The following is a 24379-nucleotide window of genomic DNA, read 5'->3' as shown; positions in this document are numbered from 1 at the left end:
ACCAGGTAAACTGAGCCTCAGCTGTTGGGGCAGGAGGATTTCCAGAATCTAAACGGCGTCAGCACTGAGCACTGTTGCGGGGGCCACAAAAGCATCATACCAGACACATTCTCTTAATGCAGGTGCACTCGTTTACATACACACTCATGAAATGGTTGTCCCCCCCCATGGGAAACCCACTCTGTTCCCTTTCTTAAAACACAGGACCCTCTTGGTCTCGTTTCATTTGCCTGCTTTCAGTAGGGCCCAAAGTACTGAGAAACACACTCTGCCATAAAACACACGAGCACGTGATGGATGTACCTGGCAGGTGGCCCTGGAGTCGGGGAGCCCCTCACAGGAGCAGTGGATGGCGACCGCTGGAGAGCTCACGCGCTGTCCACAGCGGGGTGACCACGACACCACTCTGGCCGATGCCGGCCAGGTGGGCCCACGCACCCCAGGGGAGCCAGATCTTTGCTCTTCCAAAAGAAGCCAGAATTCCTGATTTTTTGCATGACATTCTATAAACGTCAGCAGCAAATTCCTTTTTCTTTTCCTTCCAGAAACATCCAACATATCTGTAGGCGGGACTGGGTCCATGGGTCATGTGCATGATCTCAGTCTTAAAATCTTTGCAGAAATGCATCGCCAGGCTTCTGGTTCGAGGAGGGCCTTGTCAGCGCTGCCTGACCCCTTGGCCTCCAGGTGACACACACACAGAAGCCTTGGCAATTTCTAAGGCAGGGTGGCCGGGCACCTCTCCCCATCCAGGCTGACTCCTGCCCCAAGCTCTCCCCTCAGGCAGGTAATGGGTCTCCTTTCAAGGAGGAGGGTGGCTGAACTTGAGAACAGAGTGTCCCTGGGTCACCAGTCCACCCATCTTCCAAATCCGCCCCCTGCCTGTGGGCCCCCAGGGTCCACACTGCGCCCAGCACACCATACCCACGGGTCGGTGCCTCTGTCTGGACGCTCACCCTCCCCAGCGGCTGAATTATTTCTGTTCCTTCTTCAAGCCCCAAATTAATCACCACCTGCTCTGCAAAGCCTTCCCAATTTCCCAGGCAGAATTTAACGCCTCTGCTCTTCATTTTTTTTTTTTTTCTTTAAGCAAATTGAGTCTTAGGATCATGTGCCCAGTTCTTTCTAGACCCTCTCTCCCTCTTCAAGACCTCTGCAGTCTCCCTTTGCACCTGGAACACACCTTCAGGCTGGTTTTTCAACACTGGGTGACAGCCCTGGTCACACACAGGGGGCTCCCGCAGCAGGGGGAAGGGAGACAAAGCGGACTCTCTTTGCACCCTCAGGCTCACCATGGCGCCCAGTCAGGGAAGGTGCCCAATGGCTGGTGATGAAGAAAGGACTATCTGGGCTGTTCAAAGTCTGTCTCATCCCTGGCTCCCACCTGGACCCACACCCAAACTAGAAAATTGGTTCTCAAGAGAAAAACACACACATGTTCTCTTGAGGACATTTCTGTCTTGGTCACTGTTGTGTCCCCATAGGATGGCACGAGGTAGGTCTGTTGAATGAATGGGGATGACACGGTGCCCATTGCCTTGTGCTGCTTTAAGGAGAAATGGGGTGATACGGACATCACGCTTCACACCGCGTCTGGCACCAAGTAGGTGTTCAATAAACGTCCAGTCTGCTGTTAGTGTTTTACCCTTGGGCTCTCACAAACACGTCTCCAGACACGTGCTTCACAGGGGCACAAATCTACCCCACTGGGTCCAGCGGGGCTTCCTCTGCTCCAGGGAGAGGCAGGGCCTGATCACAATATGGAGCTCTACCTTTCGGGTCTTCGGGCAGAAGCCTTAAACCCAGGCTGCTGGGAGCTTCCAGAAAATTCTATCATGGCTCCTCAGGGCCCCACACCTGGCTAGCTACAGTTCTGGGGACACGAGGATCTAGAGGAGATTTTTTTTTTTTTTTTTTTTTTTACAGGATTTGGGGTGGAGACCTTGTCTTCTGGGCCTAAGGCACCATCTTCCATCTTCTTCTCCACCCAGCCAAGGGGATTTGATCCAACAGAACAGAGTGGGAGGCAAAAGCCGAGAGAGCAAAAGGATTCGGGAAGGAACCTGACGCCCAACCCCGCCTCGGGCTACAGCCTGGGCCAGAGGCTCCTCTAGGCCTTGCAGGCCTGAAGCCATTTCCTGGCCGTCTCCATGTTTGCCTGGCGGACCGCGCAGAGCCGAGGAAAGTTAAATATAGTCTTAGCATCCCCGCTGAACGGCTCCCCGCATCGGTGCCCGAGAGTGCCACCTGGTGGCCCACTCCGGGCTCCTCGGTGGAATAAGCGCCCTCTGGGGGGGATGGGCGTTCTCAAGATGGCCGCCTCAGGAAGCCTTGGTGTTGAGAGAGCGCGAGAGAGTGTGAGAGAGTGTGCGCGTGGTTTTCCCCTCACCGCTGGCCGCTGCCCCATTCCTTCTGGTTGCTAAATCACCACCAAAATGGCTTCCCCAGAAAACTCCAGGAAGGGCCTGGAGTCTGGCCTGGGCCTAAATCCACGCCTCCCAGGCAGACACTCACCATGTCAGTCAGGCTGCAGAACTCTTCCAGCCTGAGGAGCATCCCCTCGATGGTCTCCTCCACCTCCTTCGCCTGAAAAGAGACGATATCCTGGAGATTAGCAAGTGGTTTCCAGGGAGACAAACGCCCTTCATTGTTGTGTTTTGTTTTGTTTTTTTTTAAAGCAAACTAAATCTTAAGATTATCTGCCCAGTTCCCTTCAGACCTCCTTTCCCTTTTCAAAACCTCTCCTAGCCTCATTTAAAATCATCATAAGCTGGCCACAATCTTGACTCAGCCTGTGGACCGAGGCCTGGTTAAAGCCACCATGGCCCATCCACTCCGTGCAGATTTCACGAGAGAGGAGAAGAATGAAAACTAGCAGGAAACAGGACAAAGCTACCCTTATTATCCCATTGTTCGGATGAGGAAACTGAGGCTCAGGGGTGAGGTAAGCCTGCTCGAGGTCACACAGCTAGCAAGTGGTGGGGCCAGGATTCCCACTGGGCTTGAGTCCACAGCCTCAAAGCTCTTAGAAACCGTGAGAAACACCCCCTAACAAACACCACGGAGAGTTAACACAAGAGGCAGAAGAGGCAGAAATAGAAACCCATCCTTATACCAACACACGAAGGACATACGTGGTTTACCAGAAAGGCCTGGAACCATACAGACCAAACTGCTAATAGTTAGGGGATGTACTTACACTAAATGATCATTCAATCTGAAATTCAAATTGAACTGGGCATCCTGTAGTTTATCTGGCAACCTATTAATGGTGCTTCCTTGGCCCTGGGGAGTAGGAATTGGGGAACAGTGTCTAACAAAGGGAGACTCGAGTGCTTTATGTTATCTGAAGGGTTCAAACCTCGAGGTACCAGGGCTGGGTAGTGACGTCATGAGTGACATCAAGGAGTAAAGCAGGCTGCCGGGGCTTTGCGGCGATCTGAAGGTGCTTGCCCAAATCTAGAACATCCAGCAGCCATCAGTAAACACAGAGGTGGGGCTGCCAGAGCCTTCCATTTTTCAAGAGAAGCCAGAAATTTTAATGTTATGGAAAATGTCCCAATTTTTAAATGGTAGCATGGATTCATGTCCTGCCAAGCACGGGCCAAGCCAAACATGACCTTGAAAGGGTCCGCCAGTTTACAACCCCGTTTAAATCACTTGTGCAAAAATTAGTTTGAACCTTTTTTCTCCCCGCTCAAGTATGTACCGTGTTCAGGACTTCTAAAATACCTCTTTTCGGTTTTGTTTTGTTTCTGTAATGACCAGGCATCTAGCAAGAAAGGTCGCCGAGAACGTGAGCCACTTGCTCGGGCTTACCCGGGCCAGACGGTTCCGCTCCAGGGAGGCAACCCCAGACATTTCTGGGCAGGCCTGGTACCTGTGCCCCGACACCTCCCCTCATCGCCTGCTTGTCCCGGGACAGAGGGTGATGCCCTGCCGGGGCCTGCTGCTTGTGATAGGAGCCATTGCTAACACCACAAAATCAATGGCTGTGCAAAAAAATAAATAAATAAATAAATAAAAATCTTTCTGGCTGGAGTAAAAATAGTACCGAGTTGCAATTTTAAACTCTGGAACCTTCATCTTGCAGCTGGGACTATTTCTGTGCCTGCACGGGGGAGGCTTGACAAGGAAGGGGACCACAGCGGAGGGAGGACTGAGAGACACACAGGAAGTTCTCTCCGCCCCCCAAAAAGTAAGATCACGGGAAAAGAAGCCTTTAATGCGCTAAGGAGGGAAGGAGACAAGAGGCCAGAGAGATGGGAGACAGGAAGGTTGGTCGCTTCCTTCTGCTCGCTTCCTTCTGCTCGCAGAGGGGGGGATGAAGCAGGAGAAGGGCACAGATGGGCACAGATGGAGGCTCCCCCCAGGGTGCAGGTGCAGACACCCCAGACCCCAGACCTGCCGAGGGAGGCAAAAACTGCAGAGGGACACGGATGCCCTCGCCCCAGCTGGACGGGCCACCTCCTTCCCCGGCGGGGCTTGAAGCTCTTTGCTCAGAGGAAGCACATCTCCCCCTACCCTGGAGGGTTCGGGAAGGAGGCTAGTCAGTCCCGGGTTCAAATCCCATCCTCTCTTTTGCCAACCGTGGGACCTTCATTCAAGGGTGTGACTTCTGCACTTTGGTCGGCTCCCCTGTGACATTGCCTTCACAGCGGTCTGGCAGGTTGTTAGGACGTTAACCTCACATAATGAACGTGGTCTGATCAGTTGACAGAGGGCTGACACACAGGTGCATAATAAGTGGTTGCTTTATGTATCTCTCTCACTAGATAATAAAAAACAATGGCTGGGGCGCCTGGGTGGCTCAGTCGTTAAGCGTCTGCCTTCGGCTCAGGTCATGATCCCAGGGTCCTGGGATCGAGCCCCGCATGGGGCTCCCTGCTCGGCGGGAAGCCTGCTTCTCCCTCTCCCACTCCCCCTGCTTGTGTTCCCTCTCTCGCTATGTCTCTCTCTGTCAAAAAATAAATTAAAAAAAAAAAAACAAACAATGGCTAATTGCTAATATAGGGATTATTTCATTTGGTTCTCACAAGACCTCTACACAGTAGGGGCTATAATTTCCCCCTTTTTATGGACTGAGAAACAGAGGGCCAGAGAGCTTAAGTCACTCGCGCAAGGTCACACAGCTAATAAACTCTGAAGCCAGATTTGACCCTGAGCACTCTGAAGAGCTGAAGTTTATAACTACGAAGAGGCTCTTTGGAGAGGAGGGGAGATGTGTCCCCTTTATTGCTGCCTGTCAGCTAGAGTCTCCATCCCCCACCTCTCCCCCCCAACCTGGGGCAGGGCCCCAGTGCAGGAGAGAGCTGAGAAAGCATTTGCTGACTGGCCAGCTAAGGAGAAACGAGCCCGGAGACGTTCCCAGCCAACAGGAAGGAGCTCAGGATTAGCCACCCCATCATGCCCACAAATCATTCACAGGACAATTTTCTCTCAAGATAATCCCCGAAGTGGCCTCAGAAATGAGAGTCCTGCAGGCAGCAGCCCACACGCCTTGTTCACCAGCCCATCAGCGAAATGAATGCCCTTGCCCTCCTGTGCACTTCCCTGGGCATAAACTGTCCCACTCCGAGGGGAAGGCAAATGGCTCGCCTGGAGTGACATTCAGGGCACGGCCAGCGGGGCCGGTGGGTGGGCATTTTTAACACACGTGAATCATGGCATATCCTTTCTTACATCAAACTCCCCAAGTGCCAATCCCAGCTTCCCAGCTGGGCATGCCAGGGAGCCAAAACGGGGCCGGCCCCGGCCCACCAGTGACGGGCACCCAAAACCCCACGAACAGACCCTCCACCATGGGCTTCTCCAACTCAGCAAGTGGAAACCCCACTGTCCATTGCTCAGGCCAGACACCTGGGTGCAACCTTTTTTTTTTTTAAGACAGGCAGAGGAAGAGGGAGAAGCAGGCTCCCCACTGAGCAGGGAGCCCGATGCGGGACTCGAACCCAGGACCCTGGGATCATGACCTGAGCCACCCAGGCGCCCGCACCTGGGAGCATCCTTGACGCACCTTCCTTCCTCAGCCCGGCCCATCCAATGTGTTTGCAAATCCTCTCTGGGCCGCCTTCGGACCGTGGCCCGAAGCCCACCACTTCTGTCCGCCCCCCTCGCCGCCACCCTGGCACTGGGCACAGTCCTTGCTCGCTGGCCCCCGCTTCCGCTTACTCCTCTGTCGACACCAAAGCCCTCGTCGGCGGGAAGTCTTCCGCCGTCCGGCCTCGCGGCCACCGGAGCCCCTACAGCTGCAAGTTGGACAATGACAAATGCCACTAAGCGTCGGGAGCCCCTGGAACCCTGGCACGCCGCTGGGGGCCGTGTGACCCGGCGCCCTGCTGTGGACCCCAGTCTGGCACTCTTTCAGAAGGTGAGATGAAGTCACCCTGTGACCCAGCAACACAGCCCAGGGAACTGGGAACACGATGTTCTTACGAAAACGTGTGCATTATTCATGAGAGCCGAAAAGTGGAACCAACTTCAGGTCCATCAAGTGATGAATGAACAAACAAAATGTGCCACGTCCACGCTATGGAAATATGTGGCAGGGGCGCCTGGGTGGCTCAGTCAGTGAAGCATCTGCCTTCGGCTCAGGTCATGATTCTGGGGTCCTGGGATCGAGTCCTGCATCGGGCTCCCTGCTCGGCGGGGAGCCTGTTTCTCCCTCTGCCTCTGCCCCTCTTGTGCTCTCTGTCAAACAAATAAATAAAAACTTTAAAAAAAGAAAAGAAAAGAAATATTATGTGGCAATAAAAAGGAATGTTGACCTGATACATGTTAGAGCATGGATAATCCTCGAAAACATGAAGCTGAGTGAAAGAAGCCCGACACAAAAGGCAAAGTATCACAGGATTCCTTTTAGGTGAAATGTTCAGAAGAGGCAAATCCACAGAGACAGAAAGCAGATCACTGGCTGGGGGGTAATGGGCAGCGGGAGAATGAGGGAAGAAGTGCTAACGGCCATGGGGTTCCTTTCTTGGGGGACGGAAATGCTCTAGAACGAGGTCATGGTGATGTTTGCACAACATAGTGAATGGACTAAAACCCACTGAACCATATACTTTAAAATAGTAAATGTTTTGTTACATGAATTATATCTGAATTAGAAACAAAAAAAAAGTCCTCCCCTGTCCTCCACCTCCCTCAGCAAACACCTAATAGATGCCTCACCAGCCCCACGCCATCTGGACCCTCCATCTGCTCTCTGACCTCACTGTCCACAGCTCACTCCCCATCAACTACACCAACCACATCCTCACCCCAGGGCCTTTGCACCTGCTGTTCCCATTATTGACAAAGCTCACTGCACACTTCCTTTCGGTCTTTGCTCAACCATCTCTCCTCAGTGAGGCCTTCCCTGGCCTTGTAGTCCCCACCACTCCCTGTCCTGAACCAATTTATTTCTCTCTTCAGCCTCTATCACTGTCTAACATCTTATACATTTTGCCTGTTTCGTGTCATCTTCCTCCACCCAAATAAAAGCTCATACAGGGCAGGGGTCTTAGTGCCTTTCATTCACCTTTGCATTCCCAGGGCCTAGAGCAATGCCTGACACCTAGTAGGTGGCTCATGCTTGCGGAGCTGTCCCTCTGACTCTCTCCCGTCTGCATACCTTTGTGCAATCTGATTCTGCCACCCCGCCCAGGAAGAGGTGGGATCCACTCTTCCCTCCCCCCGAATCTGGCCTGGCCCGTGACTTGCTCTGACCAATAAAACGGCTGCAAGCAATGCTTTGTGACATCAAGAGCCCTTGCAGCATCTGATTCACCCTCTCGGAAGACAATGGCCATGTGAATTAGTGTAGGCAATGCTGCTGGAGAGACCACAGGACAAGAGTGGCCGCGTGGAGGACTGAGGCGCCCCAGCCAGCACCAACTGCCTGACATGAGTGAGGCCATGTTGCGTACAGCCAGGCTCCAGAGAATGCAGCCCCCTGAGCCCAGCCAGCACTATGGGTGCAGAACCGCTCAGGGGAGCCCCGCAGACCTGCAGAATCACGTACCATAACATGGTGGCTGTTTTCAGCCACGAAGACTTGGGCTAGTTTGTTACCTGGCAATTGGTAACCAGTACAGTGCCCAGAGAACACCTGTTGCAGGAAAGGAGGGAAGAAGGGAGCGGGGAAGAAAAGAAAAATGAGCAAGGGAAGGAGGAAGAAACAAGCCTTCCTGGCGGGGCTACAGCCTGAGAACCGCAGCCCAGACCGCGCTCCAGCCCCACCCTTGCATGTTATGCTGTGTGGTCTTAACTATACTCTGACATCTCCGTGCCCTGGTTTACCATCTGAAAGTTGGGGGAAAACAATCCTCAGACTCTGTCTTGAGATGGAAGCTGAGAAGGGTCAATGAAGTAACTTCTCTGGGTTACTCTCGGTGAGATGCCATACATACAAAAGACGGTTGTAACTGGGACCCTACCGCCTTCCAATGCAGTGGACACAGAAGCCAGGCAGGAAATGACTACAAGGGAATATGCTTTCTGCACACTGCTTATTTTCGGTTTCTCACTTTTGAAAGAGACCTTCTACTTTTCTCTAAGAAACACAGAGCAAACACAGGATAGTGAGTGGCAGCTAATACCCAGTTTCCAGGCAGAGAGACAACAGGGAGGGGTGGGGATTGTGGCTAACAGGAGACCCCTTCCCCATCTAAAGAGGGCGGCTGCTACTGGACCCCAGAGAGTGAACCAGGTGGGAATGTGCCAAACCTGTTTCGTTCAAGACAGACAGTGACCCAGGAATTTATGCAACCTTTCCCAGTTTGAGAATTCAAAACCCCCCAAATTAAAACACAGTATGACAGCCAAACAAACCTGTCTGCAGGCTGAGTGTGGCCTTTAAACCTCTGGCTTGTGTCTTTAAAACACAAGGATATATGGGGCACCTGGTGGCTCAGTTGGTTGAGCGTCTGACTCTTGGCTTCAGCTCAGGTCATGATCTCAGGGTCGTAGGATCGAGCCCCGTATGGAGCCCTGCATCGCATGGGGCTCTGCGCTCAGCAGGGAGTCTGCTTCTCTCTCTCTCTCTCTGCCCTTCCCCCTGCTCATGCTCTCTCTCTCAAATAAATAAATCTTAAAAAATAAAAATAAATAAAAAGTAAGCATGTATGAATTGTCCAGAATAGCCAAATCTATAGAGACAGAAAGTAGACCAATGAGGGTCATCAGGGAATAGGAGCTGAGGGATACAGGGTTTCTTCTGGGGGTAATGAAGATGTTCTAAACTTGATTTGGGTTGATGGCTGCACAAAAAGCCATTAAGATGCACACTTTAATTGTATGGTATATGTATTATATCGCAATAACGCGGTTTACACACACACCCATGCACACGTGCACACGAGAACCCTCCTAGGAAAGCACAAGGCCCGTTCGGCCAGGCCAGGAACAGGGCCACTGAAGACCTCTTCTGTTGCAATATTTCAGAGAAGACAGACATTGGATTTTTTATGAGAAAACTCCTCTTCTTTAGAATTTGGCAACTACTTAGCATTTTTCAAATCAAATCACAGTGCCAGCCAGAGGACACCCACCTGCAGCCGAGCCAAGTTCCAGGGCGGGTTTTTCGGCTTCTGCCGACATCACGCCTGCTGCCTGCCCCCTGGGCTTCCTCCGGTTGGGTGGGCCCAGGGTCCCCAAGGACACGACCGACCGGGGCCAAAATGAAGGACCGTGGGGCCTGCCCTCGCCCTGGGCACGCAAACAGGAATGTCACCTCTTCTCCCAAAGCAGTCGTGGGGGCCCCTTCAGATGACAGCAAAGTAAAGGCCTTGTTAATGTCCGCGTCCACTCTTCCGCCAGCCCGACAGGAGGCAGAAAGAACAGCCTCGTCTCTGTGCGCAGGATGGAAGGGCCCCCGGGGAGCTGGGGCCTGGACGGACCCGACGCGTCCGGAGACAACCCACTTCCCAAGAGGGGACACGGGAACTCCTTCCTCTCGGGCCCCAAAACGGGGCAAACAAGAGTTTCCATCCAGGGGTGCCTGGGTGGCTCAGTTGTTTGGCGTCTGCCTTCGGCTCAGGTCATGATCCCGGGGTCCTGGGATCGAGCCCCGCATCGGGCTCCCTGCTCGGCGGGAAGCCTGCTTCTCCCTCTCCCACTCCCCCTGCTTGTGTTCCCTCTCTCGCTGTCTCTCTGTCAAATAAGTAAATAAAATCTTAAAAAAAAAAAAAAAAAAGAGTTCCCATCCAGGCCTTGAGGGACCCTTGACCTCAAGGTTTGAGCCACTCTACCACGCTTGCCCTGACCCTGGTTTCTAAAAGGGTTTATTTGGCAACAGCAACCAAAATTTAGAATGCAGGTACCGTTGGACCCAGGAATTCCCCCACGAGGTATTTATCTGACAGTCATATTTGCACAAACGCAAAATGATGTGTGGACAGAGCTCCTCTTGCAACAGGTTTTGTGGGAGTAAAGAATCCACGTAACCTAATCATCCATCAGTAGAGAAATGGCTGCCTGAACTGAAATCCAGACAATGCAATTCTGTTGAGCAGCTAAAAATAATCGGGCAGCTCTCTATGTGCTCATATGGGAAGATCTCCAAGACATACTGAGTGAAAGAAGCAGGATACACCAATGGAAGGCTACAGGTGGGGCTGGGGAAGGACCTGTGATGCCTGCGGGAAGGGGACACGGACAGGAACAGCGGTGGCCTCCGCTTGAGCAGCAAGGGGCGGGGGAACTGGGGGGGAGGAAGCTCCCTAACCACTCCTTGGCCACTGGGACCTTGGAATTCTGTGATGTATGCAGACACGTTTTATTTATTTTTTATTTTTATTTTATTTTTTTAAAAGATTTTATTTATTTGACAGAGAGGGACACAGTGAGAGAGGGAACACAAGCAGGGGGAGTGGGAGAGGGAGAAGCAGGCTTCCCGCGGAGCAGGGAGCCCGATGCGAGGCTCGATCCCAGGACCCTGAGATCATGACCTGAGCCAAAGGCAGACGCTTAACGACTGAGCCACCCAAGCGCCCCACGTTTTATTTTTTAAAACAAAACTTATTTTAAGAGCAAAACGAACTGCAGTTCACTTGCAAAGAACACTGAGGCCACATTTCCGTCACACTTGCACCAAGGAATGATTCAGAACCCAAGGCAGCTTTAGGCAAACTTGTGGCTCATGCGGACCATGGGCTCAGCAACCTTGTTTTGCAAACCCAAAACTGGAATCACGTACGCAGGGCAAAGAGTGGACACCGGGTTTCCAGGCCTCCATGAGGCCGTGCTGGTGAGTGAAAACTCACGATCTTCAGCACCAGGGAAGCACTCGAAAGGGCCGAAATTCCCACTGCCCAACACTGTACCGAAAAATTATTGTGCATCAACCCCCACACCTGCTGTCCCTAAGGACAAAAGTATCTCTCACCTATTCTCCCTCCCAGCACCTGGGAAGGTGTCTGCACCCAGCACCTGCTCGACCAACGCCTGTAGAATGAGTGAATGAACAACTGCAGCTGATGTGCCCAGCCTGCTGACCACGGGCCAGACCCCATGCCACACATCGCCTGTGGATTCGCTCATCCAACCCCCCAACCGCCGTATGAGATGAGCCTTCGAGGTGCAGAGGGGCACTGAGCACAGGGCCGAGGTCCGACCCCAGGCCGAGCGGCTTCAGAACCCGCGCCCCACCCCCCCGCCCCACCACGAGGCCTGGGCAGGAGCAGGATTGGGGGGGTGTCCACATAGCCATAAAGGATGTTTCTTTAACTGATATGGACCAAGTCACTTGGTGCTGTGGACAAAGCAGCAGGCAGGACAGACGGGCCCCCTCGTGGTGCTGCCGCTGGAAGCAGGCTGGCCATCAGAATCCCCAGGGGAGTGTTTACCAGCCCAGCCCCCCAGCCCTGGGCCTTGTTCACAGGTGGCCCCCCATAATCAGCAACCACACTGATTGTCCAACACACCCATCAGTCTAGGTCACTCCAGGCTTAAAACCCTGCTGGAGAGTTTTCAGAATGCCAGTGTCCAGGGGGCACTCATACCAGTGAGATCAGACTACCTGGGGTTTGGGGGGGCTGCTGGGGGTGGTACACGTGGTAAGCACCAGAATGATTTTTTTGAAGATCCCCAGATGACTCCAACCTTCCGCAAAGTTTGGGTACCATGCCCTATATCGGCGCTCTCGACCTTGGCTATGCCCTGCCCCACCCCTGGAGACTGCTTTGACTTCATCTTCTATGTATAGATGCATGAAATAGGTGTGGGTTTTTTGCTGTTTACGTTGTTTATACACCACGCACACCTCCGTGCACCTCGCCTTTCTCCCCTGGAGCCGGGCGCTGCCACCCAGAGCTGACTCCCTCCGCAGGATGTTCAGACCCAGGGATGACCCCTTCCACTGGGTAGAAAGACAGGAACTTCCTTCTGAGAGAGGCTGCCCCATTCAAGTACCCGCCTTGGCCTTGGCCCCTCACACCTCCAAAGGTTCTGATTCAGGGAACATGGCCAGCTCAGGCCACGTGCCCTTGGATGACCGCATCTGTGGTTCCCCTGCTCCTGCTCCAGCCTCTGCAAACACATTCCAGCCCTGCAGCCGTGAGGCCAGGAACCCGATCACGGCTTTCCCCTGCTGAGGGCCAGCGCACCCCTGCTCACGGGCAGGACCCTAGGATCGAATCCAGAGCCCTCCCCCTGGCCCTAGGCCCTGGTCTCGCCCTGCCCACTCTCACCCTTGGCCGCCGAGGTCCACCCACTCCCCGGTCCTCACGTTTGCCCCTCGGCCATGCACGCGCTGCTGGAGGTTTGCCTGGTGGTTCCCTCCAAGCCTCCCTGGGCGTCTGTCATCGTCCCTCCACTGTCTCCTCCATGGCACTGAGCACCATTTAATGACTCTGTTTGATCATGACTGTCTGCTCACCTCCCTCACTGCAGCACCAGTCCTTGAGGGCAGGCACCCCTCGGCCTTGCAGGCCTCTCCCTCGTACCCCACCCAGCACAGTGCCTGGCACACAGCGGGCTCACCATGAAGATCTGAGGAATAAATGAACACAGAACTCCATCTGGAGACAGGGCATCTGAACATCCCCCACTTGAACTCGGAAAGTGGACCAGCAGGTCACAAGGGCAGGACACATGCTGGGGGGGGGGTGGGCATAAGCATATGGTGTTTGCAGGATGGACATAATAGAGTATCCTTTGCTTTCACAAAGAAACAGCCTCTTTGATGTCTTTTTTCATGAAACTCTAGGGCATCTTTGGCTAGTTTATTTTCCTACTTTAGTCCAAACACATGGTTTGGGGAAGTCGTTCCATTTTTTCCCCTACAAGACGACAGAAAAATCAAAAGTTCAAGCACAAAAGTAAATGGTAACTGATGCTATCTTCGGTACGGGGAAGACAACAGGGAGGAGTGCGGACTGTGGCAAACAGGGACCCAGACCTACCAGACCGGCTGATGTTTTATTTCATTTTTTTAAGTAGACTCTACGCCCAACGTGGGGCTTGAGCTCATGACCTTGAGATCAAGAGTCACCTGCTCTGCTGACTGAGGGGCACCTGGCTGGCTCGGTTGGTGGAGCAGGTGACTCTTAACTCGGGGTGGTGGGTTCAAGCCCCACATTGGGCATAGAGCTTACTTAAAAACAAAACAAAACAACAGACTGCCTAATATTTTAAATAAACCAGAAACTCAGAGTTTTTCATGAGAATCCTCCATTTAAGAAACCCTACGTTGACAGATCCAATCACATCAGAGTGCCAGATTCAGCACTGGGGGCCACCAGTTTGCAACTGCTGATCTAGTCCACATGCAGTTAAAAGACCCAGGTGTTGGGGCACCTGGGTGGCTCAGTCGTTGGGCGTCTACCTTCGGCTCGGGTCATGATCCCAGGGTCCTGGGATCAAGCCCCGTGTCGGACTCCCTGCTCGGCGGGCAGCCTGGTTCTCCCTCTCCCACTCCCCTGCTTGTGTTCCTGCTCTCACTAACTCTCTCTCTCTCTCAAATAAATAAATAAAATCTTAAAAAAAAAAATAGACCCAGGTGTTTTCTCTGCCATCATCCTCTGCTCACTCAAGCAGAGACCCTGGGCCTGAGAAAGTGCTGACCTGACTTTCTTCCATCCAGGCCATGAACCTCACAAGCCTGTCCTGTGTCCCAGCAGAGGAACCAAATAGGATTTTGAAAGAGCCTGGCCAGGAATTCACCCGTGGGTGGGTATCAGCGCTCAGCCATTCGGGAGCGCCCTGAGCGACCTGCCCCCATAAATCAGAGCGCACCCAAGAGGCAAATGTCTCTCTCTCTCTCTGCCATCTGGAGACTGCCCTGAAACGCCTCCTGAAAGAGGAAGTTCAAACCAGAAAAAGAGAGAAAGTAAAACACACAAAAAACTGGTTGAACAGAATACCCTAAAGGCACCGGAAACAGTAGAACACTCACCTGCCCGCCGATGTCGCATGCAACCCTGCAGCAGCGCCTGGATCCTGGGAGACAGACTGCAGTCCTGGGCACGGCTTCTGCCCTCCTCGCTAGCCACACCTCCCATGGCTCCCCCTCCCACCTGCTGTTCTTCTATCCTGAAGGGCACCCTGCTTCGTCCCACCCCAGGGCCTTTGCAGGTTTTGTTCCCTCTGCCTGGGTGATTTTTCTCCTCCTAGCCTGGCCAGGTCTCATTCACACTTTAGGGCTCAACCTAAAATGCTGCCGCCTCAAGGAAGCCCTCCCTGACTGCACCCCAAAAAAAGTCAGGTCCCTGGGCTTCCTCTTTCTTGCACATTCTTCAGTGGGTACCACTCAGGTCTCTGCTCCCCTGGAGAGACCTTGCCCGCCCCCTGTCTTGCTGACTCACACTGATACCCTCTACCACACCACCGCATCACCACCTAGAGCTTTTGCGTGTGATGTGTCTGTGGTCCAATGGTGTCCTGAGAGCAGGGCCCCTGCATGTTTCACTGCTGTCCCCAGCTCCTGGCACGTACGTAGTAGAGGTTCAAGGTGTTGCATGCAGCAGGCCCATTCACTGGGAACCCCCAGGACACCCCTAGGACTGGAGTCGGCTGGTCTGGGATCCATTTAAAAGCCAGAAGTGGCCCCGGGAGAAGGGCCCAGCTGCCCAGGCCTGTTCCCAAACCAGATCTCCCTTTTCCAGCTCATTGACCCAGCTGCAAACAACCTCAGTGTGGGGACCCACTAATGAATTAATCTTTAAGTAGAGGTTGCAAGTGACTCTGCTCCAGCAGTTTCTGCTTCTTCTGGTAAATAAACTTCAGACCGCGCTCTAAGTGGGTTTATTGCTGCACCGAGCTACAGGGAGCTGGGCTCTTCATTACATCCCTCACAAATGAGTGTGAGCCAGCCCGTGTCTGAGTTAAAGAGAGCCCTGAGTGAGAAAATGAAGTTAATACCCGCAGTTTCTCTTGAAGGCTGTTCCTAATAGAGACAAAATGAAGCTGAGGTTCAGCCGCTGGGCACAATGACATCTCTCTGCTGAGAGCAAGGGAGAGAAGGAACGAGAAAGACACTCACATTCCTTGAACCAGTGAAAAACTGTAGACAACCCGAACGCCCGTCCCTGGGGGCAGAGGTCATAAGGTACAGTCCCTCCAGCGGATGGCACTGATCCTGCGAGGGCCTCCGTTTCCTCAGCTGTAAAATCGACCTAAAAACCTCCTGGCCACTGGGTCGGTGGCAACAGGGTTTGGGACATAGTATGTGCCCAGGAAACAGGAGTAATTGTTACTTCTTTGGGGGATACTAGGAAGACAAAGAACGATAGAGACCTGCGCTCTCCCACACGGAAGCCACCAGCCTCACAGGACTATCGAACACTTAGAATGTGGCTGGTTCAATATAAAAGCTTGATGTGGGGCTGCCTGGGTGGCTCAGTCGGTTAAGTGTCCAACTCTTGATTTCAGCTCAGGTCATGATCTTGGGATCGTGAGATCAAGCCCCAGGACGGGCTCTGGGCTGGGAGTGGAATCTACTTAAGATGCTCTCTCCGTCGCCCTCTGCCCTTCCCCCTCCCCATCTCTCTCTCTCTCTCACTTTCAAAAATAAAAACATAAAAAGCCTGATTTTGAAAACCTAGTACCAAAAAAAAAGTAAAAATCTCGTTAAAATTTTTTTTACATTGATTACATGTTAAAACGATTGACATTTTGGAGGCACTGTTACTTTAAGTACATTGAGACTAATTTCACCCGTTTCTTTTTCCTTTTTTATGTGGCTCCCAGAACATTTCAAATTACACGAATGGCTCATATTTGTGGCTCAGATTATATTTCTATTGGACAGCTCTCATGGATACATTCTGACATGAAAATATGTCCACGCTATTTTGTAAAGTTGAGATGTAATTCACGTATCATAAAATTCACCCTTTAGAAGTGTACCGTTCTGTGCTTTGCAGTATATTCACAAAGTTGTGCAACCATCACCACTAATTCCAGAACATTTTCATCACCCTGAAAAGCCCTGTACCTCATCATTAGCAGTCACTCCCCATCTGTCCATGCTATTTTGAGTGGAAAAAAGCAAATTGCAGAACAGTATTACAGTATCAGGTGGGGTTTTACAAAAAATAACACACAGTATTATTAATATATATGCATACCCACGTTTGTAAATGCATTTTTTAAAATTTTTTTTTTTTTAAGATTTTATTTATATGAGAGAGAGAGAGCATGAGAGGGGGGAGAGTCAGAGGGAGAAGCAGACTCCCTGCTGAGCAGGGAGCCCGATGCGGGACTTGATCCCGGGACTCCAGGATCATGACCTGAGCCGAAGGCAGTCGCTCAACCAATTGAGCCACCCAGGCGCCCAGTAAATGCATTTTTTAAGTGCCTGGGATGAGGTACACCACATTGTTGGTGATGGTTATCTCTGGGGACTGGAGTTGGGGACGCAGAGAAAAAGGAGAGGGTGCTCACCCTTTATTGGCTGTACTTCCGTCCTGCTTTTGAGATTTAAAAAGAGAATGAGTTGAATTCAAGCCTTAAATGACTCCTGGCGGACTTGGATAAATAACTTTTTTCACGGCACTGGTAACAGACTGGCTTCAGCTGGAAGATGAAGGGCCTAGTTTCAGATCCACTTTTTATTCTGTGCTTTTAAAATAGAAAGTACCGACAGAGACGAGGTATTTTCCCTCTTAGCAACAGCAGGACCAAGGCCCGGGGCTTCCCCGCACAGACGCAGCCTGCCCGCCGCCTCCCGGGCCTCTGCACCCGGCTCGGAGCCGAGAGGGCTGAGCGCCCGGCCGGGGGCAGGACCCGGGGCCGGCCTCCCCAGGGCCTCGCCTGGCAAAGGGCAGCAGCTCCGAGCGCGCCTCGCTCCCCCGTCCCCGCCGATGCTGGGGGCCCTGGTCGGGATGCGACGCGAGTCTGGGTCCCCGGGGGCCTCGTCGGCGGGAGGAGGGAGCGGCGCGACCTGCCGCGGATCTCGGGGGGCGCCAGGCATCACCTCTCGGCAAAGGAGGCGGCCCTCGGGCCCGTGCGCCGGGCGCGAGAGGATGCGGCGCGGACGCCAAGGATTCGGGTCCCGGCGCTCCGGAGGCCGCACCCACCCTTTCCTGCCCCGGGGTGCGAGGGCCCAGACCCCCCAACCCCGAGACCCGGCTTCCCCTACTGCCATCCCCCGTCCCCTACCTCGGCCCCGGGCTCGGGGGTCAGGAAGAGCGCGAGCTCGCGCGCCCCGCTGCGCACGGGCTCCGGCCGGTCGGCGTCCACGAGCAGCATCAGGAGCGCGACGGGGTCCAGCTGGCGGAGGCTGCCGGGGAACCCGGGGCCGCATCCCGGCCTCGGAGCCCCGCCCCCGACGGGCTGCATGCCCCGTGGCCCGCCTGGAGGAGGCGGGGCAGGTGCGCACCCGGCCGCGGCCCCGCGCGCCTCCCCGAACGCCGGGCCGAGTGGGCAGCGCCACCCAGTGGCACGCGGCGCTCACTGCGCCCGGCCCTCGCAGCACCTGGTAAAGCAAAGCTTCTCGAACCCGCCTGCAGATTGCAATCACCTGGGACCCTTAAACCCTCCAAAGTCCCGCTCACACACAGTCTCTAGGGTTGGGACCCGGGCACCAGTATTTTCTGAAGTTCGCCTGGTGATGCCACCATACAGCCGAGTTTGAGAACCGCCAGTATAGACCACCCCTTTTTGTTGGAATCCGGGCGGAGCCACGGTTCCCAGCCCCCACAGCACTTTAGAAAGCCCCGGGGAGCTTTCCAAAGCCCGGAAGCCAGGCCTCACCCCGGCCGATTCAGCCGGAATCCCGGGGGTGGGGCTTGGGCATCAGTAGGTTTTAAAGCTCCGCGGGTGATTCCAGCCTCCAGGATAGAGAACGGCCGTCCAGGGGATCCTTTCATTTAAAGACCAAAGCGCCCGCCCCCAAGGCCGCCCTAATTCCAGCATCTTGTTTGCGCCAGGCGGAGAGTCCTGGGAATTAGGGAAACCGGGTGTAGTGGTCCTTTTCCTCCCAGGAGCAGCTTTTAAAATAACCCGCCCAGGGAATTCGTAAATGCTCTAAGTTTGACCCACCTCCCCCGCATACACACACACCCCTGGGAGGTTTGTGTAGACCCAATGAGGAAATCCGAATGAGGAAAATCCTAAAAACGGTGAAGAGGTATAGGGAAGTCCAGAGTTCTAATTTTTCCTATGACGTCCTTTTTTTTTTTTTTTTTTTATGTTGCATTCGTGGAGCAAAATCAGGCTGGGCTTAGGGTTGTAAATAAATATACGCCACGCCCCTCGTTCCTCGCCCCCCTCCCCGCCCCGCCCCCGGTTAAATCTAAATGCAGAGTTTACCTGACAACCCTAGGTAGGGGACGTAAGCACATGCTCGATCCGTCTTGTGGGTGAGCTGTCACCGTACGATTTGTACAATTCCCACTTCCACATCTGCTTCCCGCCCATTTCTCCATATCTCTGCCCAAACATGCGGGCCCTCAGGTCAGGGTCGCTTTCTGGAAAAATCTTGGCAAAGATTTGGGCCACAGGTGGTTCGTTAAAGGACTTGATAGGAACTCACGGAACCTGAATTTGGCCGTTCATTACCGTCGTGGTTTTCTTGATGCTCAGAGCCCTGCCTCTCATCACACAGACACCCAGGAACCAAGCCCAGACCCTCACCCCTGCAGGTGGGCTGGGACCCTCTCTCAGAAAAGCCCAGAACTGACTTCAGATGACTTCAGCAAACTTCCCCTGGTGGATGAGACTCACAAACATAATGCTAAGAAGAAAGAAAGAAAAAAAAAAAGACAAGTTGCAGAAGGCTCCGTAGGGCACGCTGCCATTAACATAAAGTTTTTAAAAACATGCAAAACCGCACGGTAGATTGTGTATGGATACAACCATATGGAGAACACGTATAATGCGGCGCCTGGGAACCGTGCAGGCCCCATGCAGGGAAGTGGTGGGGGGAGGGGATGGAGAAGGCTTATGAACGGGGTTTCGATTATATTTGTAACGTTTTCTTTCTTCTGCTGATGTTTGCTGTCAGAGTTAAACCTATTGAATGCCCAAAATGACTCATTAAAAGCAAGGCAAATAAAAGGCCTGGGATATTATCTAAAAGTGCAGATTGCTCAGACCCCCTTGCCCCGGAGATGGGATATCTGGGGAAGGATCTGTGCTCTTCACCAGCCTCTCGGTGATTTCTACCCTGGGCTGAGTTGGCTAGCCAACAGTCATTTTGCTGTCAGGATTTTTTTTCTTCCCCCTAAATGTGTGATTATGCCTTAGAAACATTTTGCTAAAAATACAGATGCCCGGAGCCCTCCCCCAACTTTCTGAATCAGAACCTCTGGGGAGCTATAGGCATTTGCCTCTTAACAGCTTTGCAGTTGATTCTGATGCTCGCCAAAGTCTGGGAATGACCCCTATTTAGGGGCTCTCTCTTGCTGCGGGCATTACCCGGGGACCCCCATGGGAGGCCACATCAATGGTTTTCAACAAAGGGGACTGACTGTAAAAATCTCCGGGCCTCTCAGTGGTGCTTGGCTGTGCCCCAGCACCCTGCCCCCGGTCCCCAGCTCTTGGGGAGACCCAGGGGCACGCAGCAAGCCTGAGGCCTGGCATGCAGCCTGCCAGGGCCGCACCCTGCCCAAACCAGTTTGAACCAGCTGTAGGGATGGAGCCGTGGCGTGTCCCCACGAGCTCCCTCTGGCGCCCAAGCCCGGCTCAGAGCTGCGCCTCTGGTCTCCTGCTTGGGAGTCCTCCGCGGGTGCAGGCAGCGGGCTCCCTCCCAGCCTGGGGGGTGGGGGTACCAGTGGCCGCCAGGCCGGCGAGGCCCCCTGGAGCCATAGTAGGAGTCCCTTAGCTGGGCCCCAGGGTCACACACCCTGCCACCCCCCCCCCCCCATCTGGCTTCACCTCCAGCTACAAAATGGTTGCCTGTTTGTGTCTTTTCAAGGTCAATTCTCCCAGTTCAGGCCGCAGGCATACAAGGTTCTAGATTAGCAATGGTTCCCAAGCTTGGCTGCACATTGGAAATTCCTGGGAAGGTTCCAGAAAATACTGATGCCCAGTCCCCACCCCAGAGATTGTGATTTAATTGGTCTGGGGTGTGGCTTTGGTTTGGGGACATTTAAAAGATCCCCCCAAGTGATTCTAATCTGTCCTATTCCAGTGCTTGCTTAACTATGTGGGCGCTGGTGACCCTAGGGTCCCTCCGTGTCTACAACAGTCCTCGCAGCCACTGTGTCCTGAGGCACTGTTCACAGAGCTGGCCCCACTGAATCTCCACCACACCCTGAGAGGTAGGTGGGCCTTGCTGTGAGCCCATTTTACAGATGAAGAAACTGTGACAGAGAGGTTAAACCGCTTGCCCAGCATCATAACTAGTATAAGCAAGATCCAGGATTTAAACTCGGACAATCTGATTCCAGAACCCAGCTCCTAACCTGCTTCTCACACCATACTGCCTCCGACAAGATAACCCCTTTGGGTTCCTGTTGCTGCCTCCCTACTCGTGGCCTGGCCTGTTAGGAAAGCCTTGCTGCCCTGCCCCTGTGCCAGCCCACCCTCTTCACTGCCTTCCCTCTACAGCACATTCTAGCCATCTCCCTTCTTGCTCTTAAACCTTCAGTGGCTCCCCAGTGCCCGCCGAGTGAAGTTCAAAGACCACACCCCTGGCCCTGCCTTGACAATCTGTTTTCACTGCTATTCTCTTTGGACCCGAAATGACAAATGGGATCCCATGGAGCAGGGGGCCAGGACTTGGGGGAGGCAAGAGAGGCATGTGGAGTACGAACTATAAGGGGACCTCGCTCTCGGGGTGTCCTCACATTCCGTGCCCTGGGTGTCTTGCTTGCCTTACCTGAGTCCCGTCCCTCCCCAGATTCCTTCGTTGAACCTAACCCCCAAGGTTAGGAGGTAGGGCCTGTGGGAGGTGATCGGGTCATGAGATTAGAGCGCTTGTGAATGGGATTAATGCCCTTATAAAGGAGGCCCCAGAGAGCTCCCCTGCCCCACCCCTTCCACCACATGAGGACACACTGAGAATTCCACAACCCAGAAGCAGACTCTCACCAGACACCGAATCTGCTCGTGCCTTGATCTTTCCAGCCTCTGGAACCACGAGAAATAACTGTTGTTTATAAGTCACGGTCTGTGGGATTTTGTTAGAGCAGCCTGAATGGACTAAGATGTCTGCAAACATGTTTGGTATGGATAACATCATGTTTAAACATGTGTATCTTTTAATATGGTACACTTGTATTTTTTAAAGATGTATTTATTTATTTTAGAGAGAGCGCGCGGGGAGGGGGGGGCAGAGGGAGAGAGAGAATCTCTGGCCGACTCTGCGCTGAGCACGGAGCCCCACGTGGGGCTCGATCTCACCACCCCAAGATCACGACCTGAGCCCAAACCACGAGTCGGACGCCTAACGCCCCGCGCCACCCCGGCGCCCCGACAGGTAGTCCTTCACAGTTCATGTGGACATTCCGATTCCTGGCTCCTCCCGAGAAGAGGGGACAGATCAGGAAACCACCAGCCTGCACTGGGGCAGACCAGTACTTGGCCAGTTAGGGAGCTGCCCCAGTCTGCCAGTCTTCCGCGCCCGGCCCCCGTCTCTAACTGACCTGTTGGCCCCTGAAGGTGTCCGGGTTTCGGACCCCGGGGTCCCCTGGACGTGGCCCCCATCTGCGTCCAGCGTTTCCAGTCTGCAACGCCCTACCTTCCCCGGAGTGGCCTCCGCCAGCCTGCAAGGACCCCTGTTCCCACCCGCAAGCAGATATGCCCCTTAGGCTTGCTGCCTGAGACCTTCCACCTTCTAAACTGTAAATCCACCCCCAGACACCAAGTTCCTGGAGGACAGAGAACATGTTTCATGTGTTTTGTTTTTTTTTTTTTTCTTTTTCGCTGTGGGGGTCCAGCAGGCTGCCTTTGCACATAGGAAGACCTCCATAAACACATATATGTAAAATTTGAAGTCACTCTCCTGCCTAGCGTCTCTGTTTCCCACTAGCAAACTAATTTAGAACACAACCCCTCTTCAAAGAAGCACAGTGGAAAAACCAGGTTTTGAAATTGTCATTCCAGAGGGGCAGGACACAGCAAGAACGCGGTCCCATTCTTTCCCTGCAAAGGAAAGCTTCGAATTCTCTGCAGTCATTCGATAGGGTTGTTGTTTTTTTTTTCCTACCTCTTTCCTTTCCAGAACAGAGCTACACAAAGGGTCTCACAGCCTGGGAGGAAAGGGTCAAGGTTCAAACTGCTCTGTGCATGTCCACATTTAGCTCTACAGTGAGAGCCAACCTGGATTTGAGAAGCGAGAGGAGAATCACGGGTTTGGAGGAATGAGGGATTCTCCCCCTTCTAGCTACTGAGATGGGGGGGTCCTGGGTCATTTTCTCCGGCTCCATCCCCACAGGCGTGGGTGGAAGATGCTGCCAGATGCAAGGAGGTCCAAAGTGCAGGACTTGGGTTACTGAGGCGTGAGCTGAGTGCTTCCAGTGACTTCTCATCCAGGGCTCACAGCCACCCCGAACATTCCAGCTATTTGAGCCCCACCGGCCGGAGGCTAAAGCTCTGGGGACAGCCGGGTCTCAGGAGGAGAGCTTGGTGGGTTTCAGGATGCTAACACCCAGCACATCAACAGCCCAGGTAGAACTCCAGGGCGAGCTGGGGCAGCACCCAGTTATCACCCTTGGCATTCCCAGCAAAATGTGTGAATATTCACCTCAAGTGAGCTGAATAAAGGCCTTAAATAAACCTCATGTCGGTTCAGCTTGGGCTTTGCTGGCCAATGAATGTCTGCTGATCTGATGGGGAGCGGGCGGGGGACTGATGGTTTTTAGAGTTTCCTGGCTTTCAAAATTACAAAAAAGGAACTGTGGACTCATTTTCCTATTTCACATCTCGGCTCTGTGGCCCAGGCCCACACCTGTAAGGGTGAAGCGGAGTCGAGGTTTGAACCCACAGGCTTCCTAGGATCACACACGGAGATGGATCAGAACACATCAGAAGATGTTAGAAAGTTAAGTGCCCAGGCAAAAACAGTATTCTTTACACTATTTGGGACATCTGAATATATTTGCTTTTCTGGTTCAGGAATGTGTATCTCTGCACTAGGATTCGAAGGTCCTTTTCTGTGCTTGGAGTACGTGGTATCGTTGTGCATACAGTAGGTACTCCATAAAGGGTTTAACTGCTCTATATGAAGCCTGCACGCATTTCAGCAGCAAACAGAAAAGCTGAGAGGGGCCTCAGGTTGTAACAATGGCCAAAAATAAACACAATGAAATTTGGGGGGGAAATAAGGCATTTCCCTTAATGACGATGTCGGAAACCCTGTCTTTAGCAGTTCAATTGACAAACATAGGGAATTTTAAAATTAACTTGGAGTTTAACTTAAGACAGTGAAATAACACACCTGCTAAAAGGCAAATGAGAAAGAGGATGCTTTTCTGCAAAATGCAGAGCAAAGAGCTAAAAGCAGACTATTCTCCGGCTCCCGGTGGCCGCTGCTGGGTACAGAGGGTGACTTTGAGAGGGAACAATGCACAGTGTCTAACCGCACAGACTTCAGAGCCAACCTGTCCGGTTTCAAATCCTGGTCCCCACCTAAAAGCTGTGTGACCTCGGTGGCGTTTCTTAACTTCTCTGTGCCTGAGTTTTCTAATCAGTAGACCGGCATGCTACCACTTCCTATTGCTGAAAAGATTCAACGAGCTAAACTATGCAAACTGCTTCAGGGTCTGGAATCCAGCTAACGCTTAATAAATGCTACATTATAAGTGGAATATTGACAAAGCAGAGGGTTTCCAAGGGAGGGCAAAGAAAATGGCCAGATAACTAACAGATGAAACCGCCAAGCAAGGTATTTTGTCACCGAGGAGGCACTTGATAAATCTCTCTTGAGACAAACGGAATATAATTATAGTCCTGTCATGTGATGCCAGTTTGAAGGAGCCGCCGCTGTTTTGCACGCAGAAGGCCTGGATTAGCG

The 24379-nt window shown here is 53.1% G+C and overlaps 1 protein-coding gene across 3 annotated transcripts in view; it reads right to left on the bottom strand.

The window, feature by feature from the left end:
* BCAS4 (breast carcinoma amplified sequence 4) overlaps positions 1-18027 on the bottom strand; it is a 56371-nt gene extending 38344 nt beyond the window's left edge. For 2 of the 3 annotated variants that reach the window (XM_035025405.1, XM_035025407.1), the window contains exons 1-2: positions 17581-18026; positions 2515-2586 (exon numbers count right to left, since the gene is read on the bottom strand). In XM_035025405.1, coding sequence (XP_034881296.1) covers positions 2515-2586; positions 17581-17760 — 252 coding nt within the window. In that variant the 5' untranslated portion in view covers positions 17761-18026. Of the gene's footprint in view, positions 1-2514; positions 2587-17580 lie in introns of all 3 variants that reach the window. The other variant, XM_035025406.1, reaches the window with a different exon arrangement.
* Between the last annotated feature and the right edge of the window lie 6352 nt (positions 18028-24379).

This window comes from Mirounga leonina, unplaced genomic scaffold (genome assembly GCF_011800145.1).
Source record: "Mirounga leonina isolate KUSES-001 unplaced genomic scaffold, KU_Mleo_1.0 Mir_195, whole genome shotgun sequence".
In the NCBI taxonomy this organism is placed as follows: Eukaryota; Metazoa; Chordata; class Mammalia; order Carnivora; family Phocidae; genus Mirounga; species Mirounga leonina.
Note: the sequence above shows the minus strand (reverse complement) of the source record. Positions and strands in the feature narration are given on the sequence as shown.